This window comes from Microcaecilia unicolor, chromosome 7 (assembly GCF_901765095.1).
Source record: "Microcaecilia unicolor chromosome 7, aMicUni1.1, whole genome shotgun sequence".
Lineage (NCBI taxonomy): Eukaryota > Metazoa > Chordata > Amphibia > Gymnophiona > Siphonopidae > Microcaecilia > Microcaecilia unicolor.
This window is the reverse complement of record NC_044037.1, coordinates 173698155-173719681: the sequence shown is the minus strand read 5'-3', so window position 1 is coordinate 173719681 and position 21527 is coordinate 173698155. Positions and strand designations below refer to the sequence as shown.

General features: G+C 43.0%; 1 protein-coding gene across 1 annotated transcript in view; it reads left to right on the top strand.

Annotated features, from left to right (window-relative positions):
* The first annotated feature begins 324 nt into the window (after positions 1-324).
* Positions 325-21527, top strand: part of LOC115475094 (uncharacterized protein KIAA2012-like) — a 92820-nt gene continuing 71617 nt past the window's right edge. Inside the window, exons 1-3 of the mRNA XM_030210833.1 lie at positions 325-518; positions 7120-7282; positions 17922-18089. Of these exons, the coding sequence (XP_030066693.1) occupies positions 7225-7282; positions 17922-18089 (226 nt within the window). The 5' untranslated portion in view covers positions 325-518; positions 7120-7224. The remainder of the gene's footprint in view (positions 519-7119; positions 7283-17921; positions 18090-21527) is intronic.

The window sequence follows — 21527 nt, the reverse complement described above, 5'->3', positions numbered from 1 at the left end:
AAACAACTATGTCACTGCATCCTATCAATATCTCAGTGCCCCTGTAATCTCTGACTATCTCGGACTCAAATGTTAACTGCAACCTACCCTTAAAACATATACTTTACTGTATGACTTGGCACCATAATGGGTCATTGATGATCGTATTAATAACTTGTGCATACTAGACTGCTAAACTGCATAAAATGATTTTCTAAAGACATTTTACAATTCCTTTCTTTTCAACACTGAAGGATTATTTGAACTGGAAAGCAGCAGAAAGCCTTTATGACGCCAGCAAATCCTGCAATGAGAGGAAGACGGCCCAAGGCTCCTGGAATCTGTCTCCTCCAAAGACCTACAGCACCAAGAAGGGAGCTCTGGTGCTCTATTCTGAGGACTTGGCATTGCCGGCATGGCAGCTGACGGGAGGCAGACAGGCTCCACATGGCCACAAATACAGGAGGAAAAAGTTTGAGATTGAGCTACACACACTCAGGGATTTGTCTGGAGCCATTTTAGCATATGGGAGAAAGCAGGTGAAATGACTCATGTTTAATGATTTTTTAATGTGCTTTTCAAATTCTTTCCCCTTCCTTTCCAGCTTTCATTCTGAATTGCTTCCAGTATATCCCCCCCACCCCCCATCCCTCTCCAGTATTTATAGGGTAAGTACTGCAGCAACCCACATGGCCTGAGAGAGTGCACAACATCTGAGTGTTACCTATAAACATTCAGATTAGATACTGACGGAAAGTATGAGAGTACGGGATGGGAAAAGGGTACAAATATGTGGGATATAGGAAGGGTGGGAGATATCAACGAAGGGAGGACTATACATGGTACAGATGCTGGGAAGAGTGAGGCAAGAGGCATATGCTGGAAAAATGGGGGAAGGGGCAGCAGCGATGTTTGGAAAGAGGATGCTGGGGAAAATCAGGAAGAAGATGCTTGGGAGGGAGAGAATAGGTGGAGCAAATGCTGAGGAAGAAGGGGAGAAAGACAGAAGGACAGATGCTGGGGAAGAGGGGGAAGCAATGGGGTAGATTCTGAGGGTGGAAAAGACACAGGAGAGCAAATGCCAAGGAAAGGGGAGAGGCACAGGGCAAATGGGAAAAGAGAGAGAAAGAAATGGAAAATTAGTGGAGGCAAGGGATTCCAAATGTGGAAAGATGGAAAATGTAGGGATGCAGAATTTAGGAAGAGACTTAAATCTTATTTGTATTTACTTGCTTACCCTATGTTATGGAATTAGGTAAATGGATATATTAACATGCTGTAATACTATTGTATTGCTTTGTTATGTTTGTATGGTTTGTGTTATAGTGTATTTTATAATGTATGTTTGTGGTGGGGAAAAAAAAGAAACAAACGAAAAAGGGTAGAAGAGAAGAAAATGGAGTTGACGGGGATGAGAGATCTGAAACATATGCTTGCTTATGTTTGATTTATCCTTTCTGTACACCGCCTTGAGTGAATTCCTTCAAAAAGGTGGTAAATAAATCCTAAGAAATGTGAGTAAAAATGAGAAAAGAAGGTAATAAAGGGAAAAGAGATGGAAGCAGAAAAAGGAACAGTAAAGAGAGAATGAGGGTTTGAGCCACAAAGGAGATATACCCAGGTAATGGATGGAAAGAGAAGAAGAAAGGACCAAGATGGGGAGGCAGAGAGAGAACAGAGGCTGGGAGAGAGGAAGAGAAATGTGGAAGGGGGTGAGATTCAGGTTGCAGGTAGGAATCCACTTGTGGAGATGAGGAATGAAGGAAAAATGGGGAAAGAAGAGCATGAAGTAATTAGGAAGAGGAGACAAAAAAAAGAGACTGAAGAGAAGCAGGAGAAGAGAGAATAAAGTGAGAAGAGAAAGTATTAAAATATCCATCTGAAGGAAAGCGATAAAGAAGGAAGAGAGAACTAGGAGAAAGGGACCTTTCTGTGGTATTTTGCAACTACATTCAAAGCGGTTTACATATATACAAGTACTTATTTTGTACCTGGGGCAATGGCGGGTTAAGTGACTTGCCCACAGTCACAAGGAGCTGCAGTGGGAATTAAACTCAGTTCCCCAGTATCAAAGTCTGCTGCACTAACCACTAGGCTACTCCTCCACTCCACTAAAATAGAAAAGGAAAAGGAAGGAAAAATGAAGAGACTGAAATGGAGCTAAGAAAGACAGGAATTAAGCAAAGTTCTTATACTGTATATTCTATTAAAATCCCAATTCCTTGGGGGAATTCTATGTAAAAATTCTGAAAATTCTGCATTCTTTACTTATAATATTTTTGTTTAGAATTCCACCCAGAATAAAAACCTGGCTCCTCTGTGCCCTAGGACTGACACCACCTAAGCTATCTTCCAGTTTAGGCTTGATTCTTTCCTTCCCAATAACTTGAACCCTCTCTAAGCTTGATATTCATCCCTTCCATGCTTTCTGGCAGGTTCAATCCCTCATTTTTTCTGTACCCTCCCAACTTTCTTTCTTTTTTTCTCTCTCTCCATCTCCAACAAGACTCCCCCTACCAGTTCCTTCTTCATCCCTCCCAGTGCACAAACATCCCATACCTGTCAAACCCCTCTCTCCCTAATATTGACATCTAGAGCTCTATCTCATACCCCTCTCCCCAGTACACTCATACACTGGGTCTTTTTCTGGAATCCCTCTTGCCCCTAGCACACACTCCAATAGCTCTCTCAGAATGCTCCCCTTATATACACCCCCAAAGATCTCTCTCGGAACCCCCTCCTCCAGGATACACTTGACCATAGCTCTTTGTCAATTCTTGCCCCTCCCCCTCACAGCATCATATCTCTCTCAAACCCACCCCCACTCTGCATGTTCTACCCACAGCTCTTTTTGTGAATCCTCCCAATATACCTCCCCAGCTCTCTCCCTCTAATCACCTGTACATACATACACCTACCTCCCTCCCCCCACCCATAGTATCTCAATACAGTGCTCACATACTTCACCAATGGCACCCTGGCTTGCCTTTAATCTGTCCTCCTTCCACGCCCCTCCAGTACCTTCAGGATATAGACCCCTCCTGTGGCACCATCTGCCTTGCTCCTTTCATCTTTTCTCACCCTTCATCAAATTCTCTGCACCCCAACTCTGCACTGGTTTTATTCTCCAAACACCGGCGTCGCCACCCAATGTCCGCTAAGATTCCATAGATCCGTTCCTTCTAAACAGAATTCCTTTGTGTTTATCCCATGCATGTTTGAATTCCATTACTGTTTTCATCTCCACCACCTCCCGCAGGAGGGCATTCCACGTATCCACCACCCTCTCCGTGAAAAAATACTTCCTGACATTACTCCTGAGTCTGCCCCCCTTCAACCTCAATTCATGTCCTCTAGTTCTACCACCTTTGTTTTCCTTGTACTATTTTCATCTTTTTTTTCTACTGTGCAGCTGAGACATTTTGGCTATATTAGTAAACTTGCTCTGGTTTTGGAGCAGATTCCAGGAGTGTGGACTATTTTTGTATGTGTGTAATCCCTGTCTCTTGTCCCTAGGGAGGGGAAACACTTCAGCCCTGTGGGCTGAAAAAAATAAGAGAGGCAATTAGACTTAGTTGTAGGCACAACCAGTAAAAATTTTTATTGATATATCACTAAGCCAAATACAAAATAATCATTCTCTCTGGAGCAAGTTGTCACACAGCAAAGCCAGACGCAAAAAACTGAATAACAAAGTCTGCTCACTAACACCTTTCTCAGCCATCACATATACCATTTGTAAGTTTTGTTTTCTCCCAAATCATGTGATTTCTTCTAAACTAAAATCATAAAGTAGCCTGTGCCATATATGGATGTTCCTGTATTCTATCAGTCTCTCCTATGTGTGTGCACATGCACACTCGATGGCCATTGGCTAATTAGTTATCAGTACAGCATGAGTATAGCGTGTAGTTAGTCACAGAGCAACTAATACATATTACAATCCCCTTGTGTCCTCTCTCCCCAAAACTGAAACATTGTTGACATCTTAGGCTCACTGTATCCTCAGTCTCTCACCACCTCCCAAGGTTATATCCACCTTATATGAAAGGCATGATCTCAGTTCCAGCCAAATGTGCATCCTTGAAGTGTCATTCCTCAGTTCCTGAGAACGCACTGTATGTTACAAAGATGCTAAGTTATTAGGCTACCTTGTGAGAACCAAACAGAGCAATGTAAAGGCTTTTGTAACAGGCCTAGCATAGGAAGGAATATACATATGGAACATGCGATCCCTTGGGTCTTGGCCTCTCAGCTATTCCTTGACCCACCCCAAGAATCTGTTGTTCCAGACACTGTGGTTAGTCAGTGAGTTACTTTTCCTGTACCTCTAAAAGTGGATGTCATGGTTGTGGCCATGCCCTGATGTTCAAACCTACTGTTTCTCTGTATCTAGCTCTGCGACCTCTCCAGTCTGCCTTTTTCCCTATTGTTGTTCTTCCTGTAAGCCAAGCCTCGCTTTGGTCTCCCTGCTTCTGCTTCATTTCCTGTTGTTGTTCTTCCTGTTAGCCAAGCCTCACTTTGGTGTCCCTGAAGCCAAACCTCGCTTTGGTCTCTCTGCTTCTACTTCATTTCCTACTTATGACATCATCAGCCTACTCCTTTATAAGGACCCAGGGAGCTTTCCTACATGGCCTTTGCAAGGGGTCTCTTAATCTTGTGTTACCTGTTTAGATCATATCCCTGCTTGGCTTTGTTCCTGAAGGTCTGTTCTGTGATTCCCAGAGTCTTGTGTTTCAATGCTTTGTTTTGTTTCTGTGAGTTTGCTTTTGAACCTTGATCCTGAAGGCCTGGCTCTAGAGCCACAATTTGCCCTTGGTGTCTGTATCTGTTTGACTTCCCTTGGCTTCTGCTTTTAGTTTAGCCCTGCTTTTGACTCTTGCTATAGTTAAGCTCCATGTTTAAGCCAATCTCTGTGTTTAGCCAAGCTCTGTTCCTGTTTTCTGTTTTCCCTGTTCTGTTTCCTGTGTGTGTAGTTCTTGTCTATTAATTCTGAAAGTCTGTAGAAGCCAGCATTGTCCCTAATTACCTCACTGCTATGCAGGTGTGTCTGCTGCCTCTCAATCTGCCTGGCCTTTCCCTTCCAGCTGTGGATGCTGGTAAGCACTTTGCTTGTTTGTTTGTCTTCCCTTAGTCTGCTTAATCCTTTGCCTGCTATGTTTGCTTCCTGGCTCTTGAGCTCTGTTTCTGCTAAGTTCTGTTCCTGTTGTGTGTTTGAGCCAGGTTTTGCCCCTGCTATGTGTTTGAGCTAGTTTCTGTCCCTGCTCTCTGTCAAGCCAAATCCCTTTCAGACTCCTGTTCCAGTCAAGCCAAGCCTGTTCCAGAATCTGGTTCCAGCGAAGCCAAGCCTGTTTGAGAATCCTGAATCTTGTTCCAGCCAAGCCTGTTTGAGAATCCTGAATCCTGTTTGAGAATCCTGTTTGAGAATCCTGAATCCTGTTCCTGCCTTGTGTATTGTCTGTTATTCTGTTGCCTAGCTCCTGCCCTGTCTTGCCTGTCTAGTTGTGCTTTGTCTTGTCTCTTTCAGTCTAGTCCTGTCTGGATCCAGTCCTTGTCTTGTCCGTGTCTTGCCCTTTTCTGGACCCAGTTTTAATCTACTTCCGTGTTTTGCCTTGTCTTGTATTTCTGGGTCCCAGTCCCAGTTTTAATCCAGTTCTGAGTCTTGCCTTGTCCTGTCTGGGTTCCAGTTCTGGCCCTTTGCCTTCTTTTCCTTGCCTTGTCTGGATCCAGTTCTTGTGTTGTCCATTGTGTTTAGTTACCTCTGTCCTGCCTTGTTGAGTCTGTTAGTTTATCCTAGTCCAGTCTGTTCTGATTCCTGCCTGTGCCAGCCCAGGTGATTTGTCTGCCAAAGCTCCTGCTTTGGTCCAAGGGCTCACCATTCCTGACAGTTGTGACAGTGGACTTCCTAACCTCTACAGTAGGGGTGCCCAAGTTCAGTCCTTGAGGGCTGCAAACAAGTTAAGTTTTGATGAGGTCCCTAATGAATATGCATGAGATAGATTTACATACAAAGGAGGTAGTAGGCATGGAAATCTGCCTCATGCATATTCATTAGAGACCTCATCAAAACCTGACTTGTTTGCAACGCTTCACGACTGAACTTGTGCACCTCTGAACTACAGGGAATAGGATTAATCCTTACAATGCATCTAAAACGTATCTGGAAACATTTTAGACAGCAAAGAGATCTACTTATGGTTTCCATGTAATGTTTTTGAAGTGTATTCTGGACACCCTACCATGCAGGTTCTGAGCTATAAAAAGTTAACAAGAGAAAATCAGCACAGTAGGTCAATATGTTGCAGGCATGGCTGACCAACCTGCGATAAATGTCTGGAACAAAGTAAGTAGCACTGACATGGCCAAGACTCACATTGGCAAAAGATCAGCTAGGATGACACTGAAATCCCCAAATACCAGCATTAGGGAGTGGGAGGGAGGTGACAAACAGGACTGCAGCCTACCACTCATACTCACGGGCCCTTCAATGGCCCTGCTTTTTCCATCTGTTTCCTAGGTGACAAAAACCCAAGTGGGAGGATGGAGCAGGGTTACAATGGACCAAAGATCATGCACCAGTTCACAGATTCTTTTTGATATATCCACAACCTGTAAATCTTGCCTGCCACTGGCCATGAGCCAGCCAAATATGATAAGTGAGAGATGAGGGGCTAGGTGTAGGTAGAAGGGAGAAAGGAGCCATGGTAGGTAGGGCAGGAGGTACAGCAAGCAGGAAGAGGCCATGTGGATAAGGTAGGAGGAAAAGAATGTAGGAAGGAAGCACAGGATTTGGGTCTTGAGAGGAGGTGGGCTATCCAGTAAAGACTTAGCTGTTGGTGTTTTTGCAGACTAGATTTGTACTGATTTCAACCACAACTTATTAGGGTTCCTAAAACAGCTAAGGTGGTGATTGAAAATCAGCTCAAATCTAACAAGCTAGAACACCGCCATCTAAGATTTTGCTGGCTAACCACCTCTTTCAGGGCCTAAACTCCAATTTCATCCATACATCTGAGGAGGAGTTTTAACCTAGCTAACTTTTCAGTGAGGCAATTTGAACTGGCTCTTTAAGTATATTCTCTGTTGCTGTAACTGACATCACGGAATCCAGCTGACACAGTTCTCTGTTTCCTCCTCTAGAAGGGTCAGAGTGCGTTGCGGTGGCAGCCATACCTCCATTTCCTTCGTGAACAGGATAGACACAGTCAAAGGCAGATCCGGCCTGGCTACTCTGCCAAGCGCTACATGTCCTGTCTCTCACAGACCTGGGACCCCAGTACTGTAAACAAGCTCCAACGTGCAGGTTAGTGACACCTCCAAGGACAAGGGCAGTTGGAATATTGCATATAGGATGTACATATCAGCTCAAGAAATGTCACATGGCTCAGACTGAGGATCAATTGAGTCCAGCATCTTGTCACCAACAGTGGCTATTCTAGGGTACTTCAAAATAGCTCCTGTGGAAATCCATTCCCTAGTGCTCAATCCCTAATAATTGGTTTGTCCTTTTTCTAAATCCAGCTATGCTACTAGCATTGACCACATCCTCTGGCAACAGATTCCACAATTTAATTGTCCTATATTTGTTTTTAATGTGCTGCTTGTTAGTTTTATGTGTTGTTTGACAGGTTAAACAACCATTCCCTATTTAACCATTCTACTCCACTCATGATTTTATAAACTCCTATCACATCCCTTCTCAGCCATCTCTTTTCCAAGCTGTTTACCCTGCCTTCATAAGGGAGGCGTTCTATCACCTTTACCAATTGTATTGCCCTTCTCTGAACCTTTTCTAGTTCTGTTGTGTCCTTTTTTTGAGATTGCAGACTAGAACTGCACACAATACTTCAGGTGCAGTGATATGGTTTGCCTTATTTTTGAGTGACTAAATATTTAGAGCTTTCACTAACTCCTCTCTGTCTTCTGCCCAAGTGTGTTCTGCAGGGCTCAACGTTGGCTCTGGTTCTTGTCAACCTATTTCTCTGCCTCCATGTTCTACTTGTTGAATCCCTAGGGGGGTTAATCCGTTTCTTTTTGCTGATGATATTCAGCTCCTATGCTGATCTGACTTCACTAGGCTCAACTTTTGTCTATCACAAGTAGCCCAATGGCTTGATTCTAACCATAATCCCAGTTCCAAAATAGTATTTGCTACAACTGTGTAATATCTTTTTTTTTTTTCTCAGAGGAGAAAAGACCTCATTAATACCCAAAACAGTTAAAAGATGTAACTTTTCTCAGAGCATAAAAAGTAAAATCGCAAGTCAAAAACTCTTTAAAAAAATGTTCTTTTAGTTCACTTTACAGTCTATTACAATGCACTTATCTTATAGCACTCATCTTCATTCAGTCTCAGCACCTTCCAAGGGGTAACGTCGACCACACAGGCAGGATGCCTCACAATGCAATGCGCTCATACATGACATGCAACTTCCATTTCTTATTAGACTTCCATTTGAGCCCTTGAAATTCAAACTGTATTTAGGCTGCCTATTCCAAAAACAGGCTACAAGGCAGTTTACAGCAATAAAATATATAATAAAAGACAGATACAATAACATTAGTTATCATAAGAAGACATAAATTAAAACATCTTATATAACTTCTGGAAAGAAAGTTACATGATCAGGGAACAGCTCGAAGGCTATACCATACTTCCTACATGTAGTATGTAAGTCTTTGAAAAGCATTTTGCTTTTCCATTCAATGGGTACGAGTAATGGGATTTGATATACTGCTTTTCTGGAACAAGAAAGTGGTTTACATTTATTATACGCAGGTACTTTCTCTGTCCCTAGTGGGCTCACAATCTAGGTTTTTGTACCTGGGATAACAGAGGGTTAGGTGACTTGTCCAGAGTCACAAGGAGCTGCAGTGGGAACTGAACCCAGTTTGCCAGGTTCTCAGCCCACTGCACTAACTATTAAGCTACTCCTCCACTCCTGTTACCACCACAGAATGTTTTCTTATAATCGTGCCCTCTTGGAAAGATTATTTCTTATCCACTCATCTCTTCAATTCCACAACCCTCCTCGCAGCCAGAGAAATGTATGAGTATGATGCAGGCAAAAGTCTCTCAGCCTAACCATCAGATAAACCTCTTGTAGAACCTCTTATACTGGCAAAGTGCCTCTTTTTCACATATGACAGAAAAATGCCTGTGGGTCTCTACACATAAATTCATCAATATTTGCTGCTGTGTGTGAGGCCTCCCTCTCTGAATCATATCCCTAGCAGAAAGGTGTGATGTTCACCTTTATCGGCCACCCCACCCCTTCAGTTAAAACACTGTGTGGTAGTGACTGCCAGGGCATGGCTGCATGCACTAGGGGAGCAGAGAGATGGTTAGAGACAGAGTGAATCCTAGAACAAGAGAATCCACTCTGCAGCAGACAGGTAACAAAATAATAAACAAGGCCATAAACTTAGACAGAGGCCCACCACACTAAAGGGCAGTGTAATCAGAAGCAAGCTGGGATTCAAGATACAAGCTGGCAGCCAAATCAGGAACAAAAGCAGTATCAGAAACAAGCTGAAGTTCCAACTCCTCAGGCCACTGCCAAGGACCAGTTAACTATAACCAGATACTCTACATCCAAGAACAGGATACTGAGAAAACCCACAATATTGTTCAGTACCCTTATTTTATCATCCCCACCTTAGTAATTCCCTTATCTCTTATTTGTCCTGTTTGCCTGTCCTAATTAGATTGTAAGCTCTGTCGAGCAAGGACTGACACTTCATGTTCAAGTGTACAGCACTGCGTACATCTAGTAGCGCTATAGAAATGATAAGTAGTAGTAGGGCCAAACCCAAACACAGGAAAGGTACCAGTAAGATACCTATCAAAGACCTTCTCCTGATCAAGAGATTTTTTTTTTAAAAGGCCAACAGACTGGCTTCAATTGCGAAGTGAATAAGGTGCCAGATCAAAATGGGCATGGAGGTTCATTGTAGGGATTATGTTATTTTTAGACATTTTGGCAGCCTTTGATACAAAGTTCATTCAATATTGAAATGATTGGCTAATCTGGGTATAGGAGTTACTGTGTTAGCCTGGTTTACATCCTTTTGGTTGGGTCATTTACAACCACTGAGAGTAAGCAAAGCCGTTTCTTCTTGGTTTTCAACAATTATTGTGACCTGCTTAGGTGTAAATGGGCTATAAATTTTATAAATAAAATAAAATTGTAAGCTATTGCACCATTTGGTGTTGGGATTTTGTCTTTATTTGAATGACACTATGCTGTTCACTCCAATTGATTGTAAGAGTGACTGGCAAACCTCTGGGAGTGTTGGAATAGTTGACTGGAAACCGTCTAGCAAACAAATATACAGTCATACTTTATGGGTTCGATAAAATTCAAAGTTTTTACTCTGACATACAAAGCTTTCCTTGTACTCCAACCCACACTCTTTGATCTTTGACGGATAATAGGTTACTTTTGCTGCCTCCATCGAGAGCTAGATGGGAATCTACACGTAATTCTGCCTTTTACTTTCTCTTTCCTGCTTCATGGAACTCACTTCCCCAGCATATCCGGTTGGACAGTTCATACACTTTATTTCGCACTGCTTTGAAAATACATTTTTTTTCAGTTAGCTTTCCAGACTCCCTGCATCTTCTCCCTTTCAGTTCCATTAGATTCTACAGCGGAAGATACTATAGCTGGACCCCATTGGGCAGTGAGCGTTGTTAAGAATGTTTGTTGTCTTATGTTAAGTTCTGTATTATTTTGGAATTGTAGTTATGAATGATTTGTGTTTTCTTGTTTTAAATGATATGTTTGGTCTTTCCTTTATTTTAATGGAGTTCTTTTATGTTGCTTGTTTTTATATATTGTAAACCGATTTGACTTGCTGTGCAATTACTGTTGGGACAGAAAAAAACTAATAAGCAATAAACGATAATGCTGATGAATGTCTCAGCACTATCTGGGTAGTGTCAGGACAGTCTGGGGGCACACCTTGGGCAGAGCTGGGACTTACCTACTTAGCAGTACTATTCACTTCATTAAGCAGGTAACTGCTTGGATGGAGTTAGGACAGAAAAAAGAATATCCTAACTTTACCTAGCTACCTACCTGGGTACTCGTCTGAATATTGCTAGTATCCAGATAAATAGTACCAGCCAACCCAAACCTAGATATCCAGTGCTGGCCAGTATCCAGATACCAGTGTGAACACCAGGTATAAAAAGCCTGTGGTGGCCAGCATTAAAAAAAAAAAATACTGACCATTGCAAACTGAAAATTACATTCATTGTGTTGAACACATTATCAATACTATTGTGCTCAGAGGTTTCTTACAAGGGGATAACACTGAGTATTTATTTATTTCAAATTTACTATACCGCCTTTAAGTGGTGTACAATCTAATATTTATCAGAAAAAACGAACTACAATGGTCGACCCTGAGAGAGTTTTGAGACCACTTCAGCTGGCACAGAATACTACAGTCCCAATGATTAAAGACTGTGGAATGTCTGAGTATATTACTCCTGGGAGAATTCTGCACTACTGCACAATGCAGAATTCCCCACCTCTGCAGACTGCGCAGAATTCTGCCTTTCCCGTGCTGGACTGGTGAGTGTGCAGGAGGGGGGTGAGGTGCAGGTCTGCAAAAATGTAGATGACATGTGGATGCAGGGAAGGGGGCTGGGAAAAAGGTGAATGGACTGTGGGCGCATGGAGGGGATCTTGAAAAAAGGTGGATGGAGTGTGTGTGCAGGGAGGTTGGCTGGGAAAAATATGGATGGAGTGTGGTTGTAGGGGAGGGGGGGGCTGGATAAAATGTGGCTGAGATGTATGTGTGCATGCACATCATGGGAATGGGGTGGAGATCTGCTTGAAAGTGCATGGAAAACTACAGTGAGGGTGGGGGGGGGGCATTTTATGCCTAGAGGAAATACCAGCTCTTAGGGGAATTCTGCACAAAAAAATTACAAATAAATTGTGCAGAATTTTGCAGAATTTTCAATTTTGTTGCGTGGAATTACCCCTGGAGTAGTTTTAGTCATATTCCAGTTATTATAGGACACGGTAGGTATAGAGATCTAATACCATCTAGGAAGCAAGTTCGTCCTTAAGAGTAGTTAAGATGTTCCTATGCAATTTGCTGTTTCTAGGGCAGCTAGTTCTACTTTTAACTTTTTTGATAGTTAATGCTAGATCTGTAAGAAACAAAGTACCGATTATTTATGATTTGTTGATTGATATTGCTCCTGATGTTATGTGTATTCCTGAAACCTGGTTGACACCTGAAGATTTAGTTATTTTGTATCAGTTATGTCCATCATCGTAGCTAGTGTTTTCCCAGTCTAGACCAGGTAAAACTGGAGGTGGAGTATTTCATGACAATCTCTCTTTTGTGAAAAAAGACTTACCCACAATTGTAGGTCTTGATTTATTATTGTTAACATCTTCTTTTATCAATATTCTGTTGTGTTGTTATGCTCCTGGAACTTTGCAATCTGATTCATCTTTTATTGAATTATTAATAGATTTAAATTTACCTACCGACAAGGCTATTATTTTGGGTGATTTTAATTTGCAGGTTGATAATATTTCCCAAGATGATGTAGATTTTTTTTAGGTTGGTCTCAATATGTTAAGGGGAAAACTCATTAAGGGGGCATTTGATTGATCTTGTTTTTTTGGATTGTAATCTTCCTTTGGGATCATTTCTTTTTAAAGAGCATGAGTTAGTCCCTTGATCTGATCATGCTCTTATTCGTTTTAGTATTCATTTAAAGTGACCTTCTTTGTTTAAAAATCATAGAGTTGAACTATCTGTTTTTCAATTTGAGAAAGGTTTTACAGGCTTGTTCTGAGACAGATGTTACAACTTTGATAGATAATTGGAGTCCCGTCAGTTTTTTCTTTGTCCGCAGTAGAGAGCAGTTGTGTTAGCCGTCTCTCTCTGTGTGCCCTGAGAAAAAGCCTTCCGGTTTTTAGCGAGTTTTCACGCCTTTTTTTCTTTCTTTTTTCTTCCTCTGTTTTGTGTAGGGAAGTGTTAAAAAAAAAAATTCTAGTGGGTCCCTTATTTTCTTAGAGTTGGGCCCTATTAAGTTTCCATTCCCTTTTGGGCTGCGCGTTTGCATTCTTTTTCTTGTGCCCTTTTTTTCCTGGCACCATCACGAATTTTGACTTCACCGCCACTATTTTTCCATCCATGACATCAAGGATTCCCAGTGGCTTCAAGAAGTGCGGTCGGTGCAGCCGGGCGATCTCAGGTACCGATCCCCATTCGTGGTGTATCCAGTGCCTTGGGCCTGACCATCGCCCAGACGCGTGTAAGTTGTGTCTTAGCCTTAAAAAGCGGACACAGGCGTCGAGACAGGCTCAGCGGGAACGTCTGTTTGGAGCCTTGCCCGGCCCTTCGACAGCAGTAACGAGGTTGGCGGCGCCGACATCGGCACCGGAGATGGCATCATTTAGCACTCTCCTTTCATCCAATAAATCGGTCCAGGTCAAAAGTTGCAGTTCTGAAACAAAGGTTTACTTAAACTTGGATGATGCAAGCAAAAATATTGAACAACTAGTAAAAAAGGCCCGTTTCTGTAGGCAAGGAAACGGGCCTTAGGCAGGCAATCCCCCCCCCCCCCGTACTACGGCCCCCTCGAAACCCACCCCCTCCCGCGAACCTGTCGATCCCCCCCACCCCGGAACGCCGAAAACTGCCGCCACCATCGCCGCCGCTGTTGTGCTACCTTCCTGACGTCAGACGCACGGAGTTAAACTTTCTAAGAAGATGATTGAACAACCTACGGGAAGGGAAGGGAAGGTAGCACAACAACGGCGGCGGCAGCTTTCGGCGTTCCGGCGGGGATCGACAGGTTCGCGGGAGGGGGTGGGTTTCGAGGGGGCCATAGCGCGGGGGGGGGGGGGGTGACAGCTGATTCCGAGGCAGTAGGAGGAGTAGGGAAACACGCTGCGCGTGTTTCCCTACTCCTCCCCTTGCCTTGCAATCAGCTGTGTTGACGTCAGTGACGTCCTGCGTGTCTGCCTCGCAGACCACTTGCAGCCAGGGACCCACGGTCCCAAGCATGGAACGTTGGAGGTGAGAATTATTATATAGGAAGTGTAGCAGTAACTATATAAAAAGCAGTAATAGAATAAAGTAGTTTTAAACATTTACAGTCTTTAGTAGGATTCTTTATGAACACTCTGCCTTAGTAGAGGTTCTGAATTAATATCCTTTACAGCAGTTCTCTCTCAGGTCCCTTTTTCCAGAGGAGATTTGCTCTGTAATGTCCTTATCCAATAGCAAGGCTCTCTCAGCCTTCAGGTACATTACACTACAAAAAGACTTAGGGGTCCTTTTACTAAGGTGCGCCGAAAAATGGCCTGCACTAATGTAGAAGTGTGTTTTGGACGCACGCAGATCCATATTTAAGGGCACCTGTAAAAAATCCCTTTTTAAAATTTTGGCCGAAAATGGACGTGCGGCAAAATGAAAATTGACTCGTGTCCATTTTGGGTCTGAGACCTTACCGCCACCCATTGACTTAGCGGTAAGGTCTCACGTGTTAACTGGGCGGTAATTGTCTATGCATGTAGAATGCCTTTGACCACCTGGTAAGCGCCGCACGCTGGAAAATAAAAATTATTTAGTGGATGCATGTAAAAAATGAAATGACTGCCCGGGTCATGCGGTAGCCGGGCAGTAATTCCAATTTGATGCACGTTGAGTGCATGTAGGTGCCTACGCAGCTTAGTAAAATGGCCCCTTATATTCCACATTTACCTAAATGGTTCAATGCAGATTATAATAATTCGTTTGTACAGGACAAACCCTGATTTTGACAATCAGTTAGTAGCACACATAAAATAGACAAGAACCAACTAAATCACAAATTTACAAAATAAAAATGTTTTCAAATACTTCATAAATAGCAGGTAATTTCTTTCATATCATAAATAATTGGGAAAGGATTTCCATATTAAAGGAGCCTGATATAAAATAGAAGAAGTCAACTGTTTACAAAATATTATTTTCTTAACATTTGGGAAATGAAGCAACATTTGAGTCCGAAGACAGAAACAGTTCCTGCCTGATAATAATTATGCTAGTTCAGTCATACAGGGTGGAGCCATCCTATATAGAATTTTAAACACCGTCACACACATCTTAAACTATATTTAAGCCTCAATTATCAGCCAATGGAGTTCAATGAAAAAAGGTGTAACTATCAAATTTATAAACCAATAGGGTCTTTTACTAAGGTGCGTGCTAAAATTGTGGGCGCACCTTAATAAAAGACGCCCCAAGAAAATTAATCTGCTGTATTCTGAACATTTTGTAATCTTTGAATAAGGGTTTTAGAACAACTCGCGTACACAAAATTACAGTAATCTAATTGCGACAACAAAAGAGTTTGGACTATCAAACGAAAAGTAGATGCATCAAAATATTTCCGCAGTAGACAAAAGGAACACTTTATAAGCTTGTTTACCTGTTTATCCATATTTAACTGACTGTCCAATTGAATTCCTATCATGTGGGCAGATGTGTCAAGAGTGAAGCTTTTATTGTATATCGTAAAGATTAAATCTTTCCAAATGTTGTCAAGAGAACCTAACCAAAGTCTCTATAGATGGTCCCTTCCCTCTGAGTTCTCTGTCCTGTTGTTTCTCCTGGAACCCTCGTTTGATCCCCTCTTCTTTTTCTAGGCTTGATCTTGTTATTTTTTCACCTTCTCCTGTGTCAAGAACAGTTAAGCTCTGGAACTCTTTGCTGGAGGATGTGGTAACAGCTGTTAGTAATCTGGGTTTAAAAAAGGCTTGGACATATTCCTGGATGAAAAGTCCATAGTCTGCTATTGAGACAGACATGGGGAAGCAACTGCTTGCCCTGGGATTGGTAGCATGGAATGTTGCTGCTAATTTGGTTTCTGCCAGGTACTTGTGACCTGGCTTGGCCACTGTTTGGAAAACAGGATACTGGGCTAGATGGGCCATTGGTCTGACCCAGTATGGCTACTCTTATTTTCTAAGAATGTGGAGGGCTGGTTCCCCATACCAGGATCAGTTAGGTGCACCTCTTGAAACAGTGGCATAATGAACCAGGGAGCATGAGACAAAGACAAGGCTACCCCCACTGGGCTTGTTATTTATGCCAACATAGTTTACCTTTAAAGGATGCCGCCTCCTACTATTGTCAGTCACAGATAGGAAAGCCAGCTTTTGATCTGACAGCTATGAGAATATTCCAAGTCAAAAGTTCATACCCTTCTTTCTGATAGTCACTAGGGTACCAATGATCAGAAGCCCCAGTGCGGGGCTATAACGCCCCTATGATCAGAGTTAATAGAATGCAAATTTAGGCACACTATTAGCTGTGATCATAGGGGTAAAGTGCAGGAGGATTGTCCTAAGTGCAATCCTCCTGCACTTGTTTGACAGGTCCGGGCTGACAAACGCAGGAGATGGAGATCCGTGGGACCCCCGGACCTCCACCATCCCTTCAGGCCTGGAGGCCTAGTGCCACCCCAAGCCCCCCACCAACAGTAAGATGGAGCTGAAGATCCAGCGGACCTCCAGTTCCCCCAACCCCCACCCGACACAAGGGCAGGGGGCTAGAGATCCAGTGGAGGCCTAGATGTCTCTGCAGAGCTGTTGTTGTTTGTTTTTGTTGTGTTAGCAAACATAACCTGAGTGTCCTCTACATTAGTGATTTTTCCTATCCATTAAATTGGAGCAACGCTCTTAAAACTTGCAAACTGTATTAAGAGAATTGCTAGCAAAACTCTACCCTGTATTCCAACAATTAGATTAATTCAATGAAACCCAAAACTCATCACCTTTGTCGTAATAGTTCTGTGACTCGCACTGTATGTTCATTAGGATTTGGGGTGTTGTCTCTGTTACATTCTGGGGCTCATTTTTGAAAGAGAAAAATGTTTAAAAAGTAGCATAAAGCAGCGTTTGGATGTTTTTCTCACCAAAATGTCCAAATTGGTATTTTCGAAACCCATTTTCCAGATGTTTTTCTATGCTGTTTGTCTGCAGTGTATCCAAACTTCAAGAGGGCATGTTGGGGGTGTGTTAAGGGTGGTATTTGGGCATTCCTAAGGCTTGGATGTTTTTCAGCCTTTATGGACCAAATGAAAATGTCCAAGACTAAAGCTAAGATGTTTTGGTCTAGACCTGTTTTAATAACAACTAAGTCACAAAAAACTGCCATAAATGACCAGATGACCACCGGAGAAATAAAGGAATGACCTCCGCTTACTCCCCCAGTGGTCACTGACCCCCCTCCCCTCCCCCCCCCGAAAGATGTGAAAGAAACTGTACATACCAGACTCTATGACAGCCTGAGATGTTATAGCCAGTCCTAGTAGAGCAGCAAGCAGGTCCCTTGAGTAGCCTAGTGATCGATGTAGTGCACTGTGGAAAAGGAGACCCAGGCCAATAATCCACTCTTGTGGTGGAAAGTGTGAGCCCTCCAGAACCATACTGTAACCACATACAGGTGACACCTGCAGCTGTAAGGGCTGTTATAGTGGTGTACAGTTGGGTACAGTAGATTTTTGGTTGGTTTTGGAGGGCTCGCTATATAAGTAAGCAAAGGTGAAATGTGCACCTGTGACCTTTTAAGTGAAGTCCACTGCAGTGCCTCCCCCCCAGATGCCCCATTACTCTGGTGGCGGTGTCTGTGTGGCCAGTCTTCTAAGAACGTTGGCTCCTCCTACATCCCAATGGCTTGATTTTGTGTATTTTTCACTTGGACTTTTTTTTTTTTCAAAACGAACCAAAAAGATAATCGCACAGAGCACAAAGACATCTAGCAAATGACCATTTTCGAAAAAAAAAAAAAAGATAGACGTTTTGCTGTTTCAAAAATTGTTATATTTGCTATTCGGAATTTGGACATTTTGAGCAAAATATCCAAAGTTGGACTTAGACGTCATATTGAAAAAGCCCCTTTCTGTGTTTCAGGATGCATTCAGGATTCAGTGTTGCCTCAGCATAATCCACCAAACGTGACAGATCACAGCCAGAGGGTGCAAGACCTATCAGCTGCACCCCCACGATATCGTTTGCTGCCTGTCTTCGCCTCCCTTCCTCACCCCAGTTGTCCTGAGCCAACCCAGTGGCACACATCAGGTACATATCCAATGAGATTTTTATTGTGATGGAGATTTTTAGTTTCCACAGGAATACCTTGAATAATTAGGGCCCCTCAAAATCAGAATTCACTGATGGCTATCCATTCATTACTCAGAGTATTTGCTGTCCATCATTGCTCAGAGTATTTACTGAACATTTGTCCCCTATTTTTCAGAGCTAGAGCTTAAAAATTACTTCAAGATAGTTGAATTTATGCAAGTACAGTACAATGCTGATTATCCAAATGCTGATTAACCGGAAGTGCGACCGCACCTCAAATATTGTGTTCAATTCTGGTCACCGCATCTGAAAAAAGATATAGTGGAATTAGAAAAGGTGCAGAGAAGGGCAACGAAAATGATAAAGGGGATGGGACGACTTCCCTATGAGGAAAGGCTAAAGAGGCTAGAGCTCTTCGGCTTGGAGAAAAGATGGCTGAGGGGAGATATGATAAAGGTCTATAAAATAATAAGTGGAGTGGAACGGGTAGACGTGAAGAATCTGTTTACGCTTTCCAAAAATACTAGGACTAGGGGGCATGTGATGAAGCTACAAAGTAGTAAATTTAAAACAAATCGGAGAAAATGTTTCTTCACTCAATGTGTAATTAAACTCTGGAATTCGTTGCCAGAGAATGTGGTAAGGCGGTTAGCTTAGTGGGGTTTAAAAAAGGTTTGGATGGCTTCCTAAAGGAAAAGTCCACAGACCATTATTAAAATAGACTTGGGGAAAATCCACTGCTTATTTCTGGGATGAGCAGCTTAAAATGTTTTGTATTTTGGGGGGATCTTGTCAGGTATTTGTGACCTGGATTGGCCACTGTTGGAAACAGTATGCTGGGCTTGATGGATCTTTGGTCTGTCCCAGTATGTGGGCTTGATGGATCTTTGGTCTGTCCCAGTATGGCACTACTTATGGACTTATGTCCAATTATCCGGACTGGCATCTCTCATTCACCCTCTCCCTCCAAACTTGCTGTTACAGTCAGCAGTGCTACACATGCTGCTTCTCCCTAACTTGTTGCCTGCCTCTGTAGGTTTGTCCAATCATTCAGATTTATGATTACATGGACCACCCCCTGCCGAGGATAGTCCCGATAATCGGTGTTGTACTCTACAGGCTGAAAACATTGTCAGGTGCTGAAAAAAAGTCTTGAGAATAAATGGTGAGCAACTTGTATTGTGACAAGTCATCCTTCCTAAGCTCACTGTCAGCTGGTCATACTGACACATCAGTGTGATGTCTGCAGAGGAGCTGGGAAGGATCAGCACAGCAACACACAGATGTGCTTAGAGTCTTAAAGATGGGAGTGGCTAAGAAGGAGGTGCTTTCAGAAACTTGAAGCACTACTATCTGCTCAGAAATGAAATCAAAAATCAGTGGCATAGCCACAAGTGAGTGAACCTGGCAAAGTGCTGGGGACTAGTTGCTGGTGGGAGCTGCTAGGCACTGAGAGAAACTTGCAGGATCAAAATTTGAGGCATGGTGGTGGTGCACTATGAGATAAGCATGGCAGATACTGTACTTAGTTCTGGAATTGTAGCTATGCTGCCTTCAATTCTCTCCTTCCTTCTTTCTTTGTTCCCTTTCCCATCTCCTCCCCATACAGCCAGGCAGTAACAGAAGCAATTAAGCACATCTGCTCTTGTTGCCAGAGCTAGGTCTTATGATAGGATCTATGAGATCTTGCTGCTATCCGGAGACTTGGCTTCATAGCAACAAGAGAGGATACCCTTGTGCTTCTGTTATTACTCAGCTCCATTGAGGGAGGAGGGAGGGAGGAAAGGAGAGGATCAGAGGCAGTGTAGCAACACTCCCTGAAGTAAGTATAGTGTCTGGCGTGCTGGCCTTTCAGCACACCTGACTGGCTTTATCTACTGATGGAGGGAGGGAGGCTTCATGCAAGCTTTTTTGACAGATGGAGAATAGGAGGAGGGAAGTTGTTGCTGAACCTTTCCTAGACACCCATCTCAGACACCCCCCCCCCCCCCCGCCAATGCCATTGCTCCAGATCCCTCCCACTCATACCATCTCTGTTACCTGACACCCCTCATCTTGTTCTTCTGAGTCCTCCACTGACACCCACCTCAGATAATACCCCATTCTATGCCAGTACCCCAGTGCACCAAACATCCCCTCTCTGTGGACCCCGATACATATACCCATCCTGCCTCAAGACACTCCCGCTTCCAACTGATGTCCCAATGTACACATACTTCCATAATCACACTAGCACTGTGCCACCGACATATAAAAGCTCCAACCTCAGAATCTCTCCCACAGCAGTTTATTCCATCCCCCCCACACACACACATACCCTTACTGCCCAAATATCCCCTATATATCCCATATGTACCCTCCCTATTCTAGACACCATACTCCTGCCTCCTCCATACACATTCCTGCGTGACACCTGCTCACACACCACCCTTGCCCTTGATATTAGCCCACATATAGTCTGCTCCAGAAACCCCCTCAATTTCCCCACACCTTTTCCCCCACTCCCTGACTGCAGTTCTGAGGTGGAATTCTTCCCCTCCCCCCCCCCCCCCCCCCCATTACCATGAGAAACAAGATGTTACAGGGGGCCATTCAGTCCTACCTATACCCTTGAAATGAATATAAAAATAGAAATCAGAGCAATGTTTTATGCATTTGTTCTGCCAGTCACATTATTCAGAAACATGCTTTGTTAGTAATGCTTCTTCAAACTGAATGATCAGTATTAGCAACCTTGGAGCATAAGCTTGGCACTTTGTATCAGTTACATAACATAATTTGACTGGGAAACCTAGATTAAATCTAGCATATTGTTCTGGGCTATGTCTCAGGAGTAAAGGCAGGTTAACAACCCTATTCAAAACAGGTGTGTAGTACTGTTTTAACATGGGAAAATGCATGTTTTTAGTGAATGGTCAGCAGGAAAAAGGAGTTGGTAGTACCTCTATATAAGTCTGGCGAGATCTCATTTAGAGAACAGTGTACAATTCTGGAGAAAGGATGGAGTCAGTCCAGACAGCAGCTACTAAAATGGCCAAAGGTCTTCATGATAAAGCGTGTGGGAACAGACTTAAAGATCTCAGGGGGCAATTCTATAACTGGGTGCCACAATGTAGGCACCATGATGCCACGCGCCGAGTGCTTTTTCCGTAATGGCATCTAGACACCTAGATGCCATTATAGAATAAAAAAAGTTTCTCTCACTCGTGTTTTGATTATAAATTTTGTAATGAAAAATATTAGAATTGGGCAGAGGGGTGCTAATCACAGGAGTATTGATGATGTATAGAGCGTTAATAGTGAGCCGTTTCATTATGGCTAGTCTCACTAAAAAATAGCTCAGCTGAAGGAACAGCCTATACTGGATTCTCCTCCCCCTCAACCTAATATATGTTTTTTCATGTAGAGTTTGAGATCTGAATTATAATTTTTTTG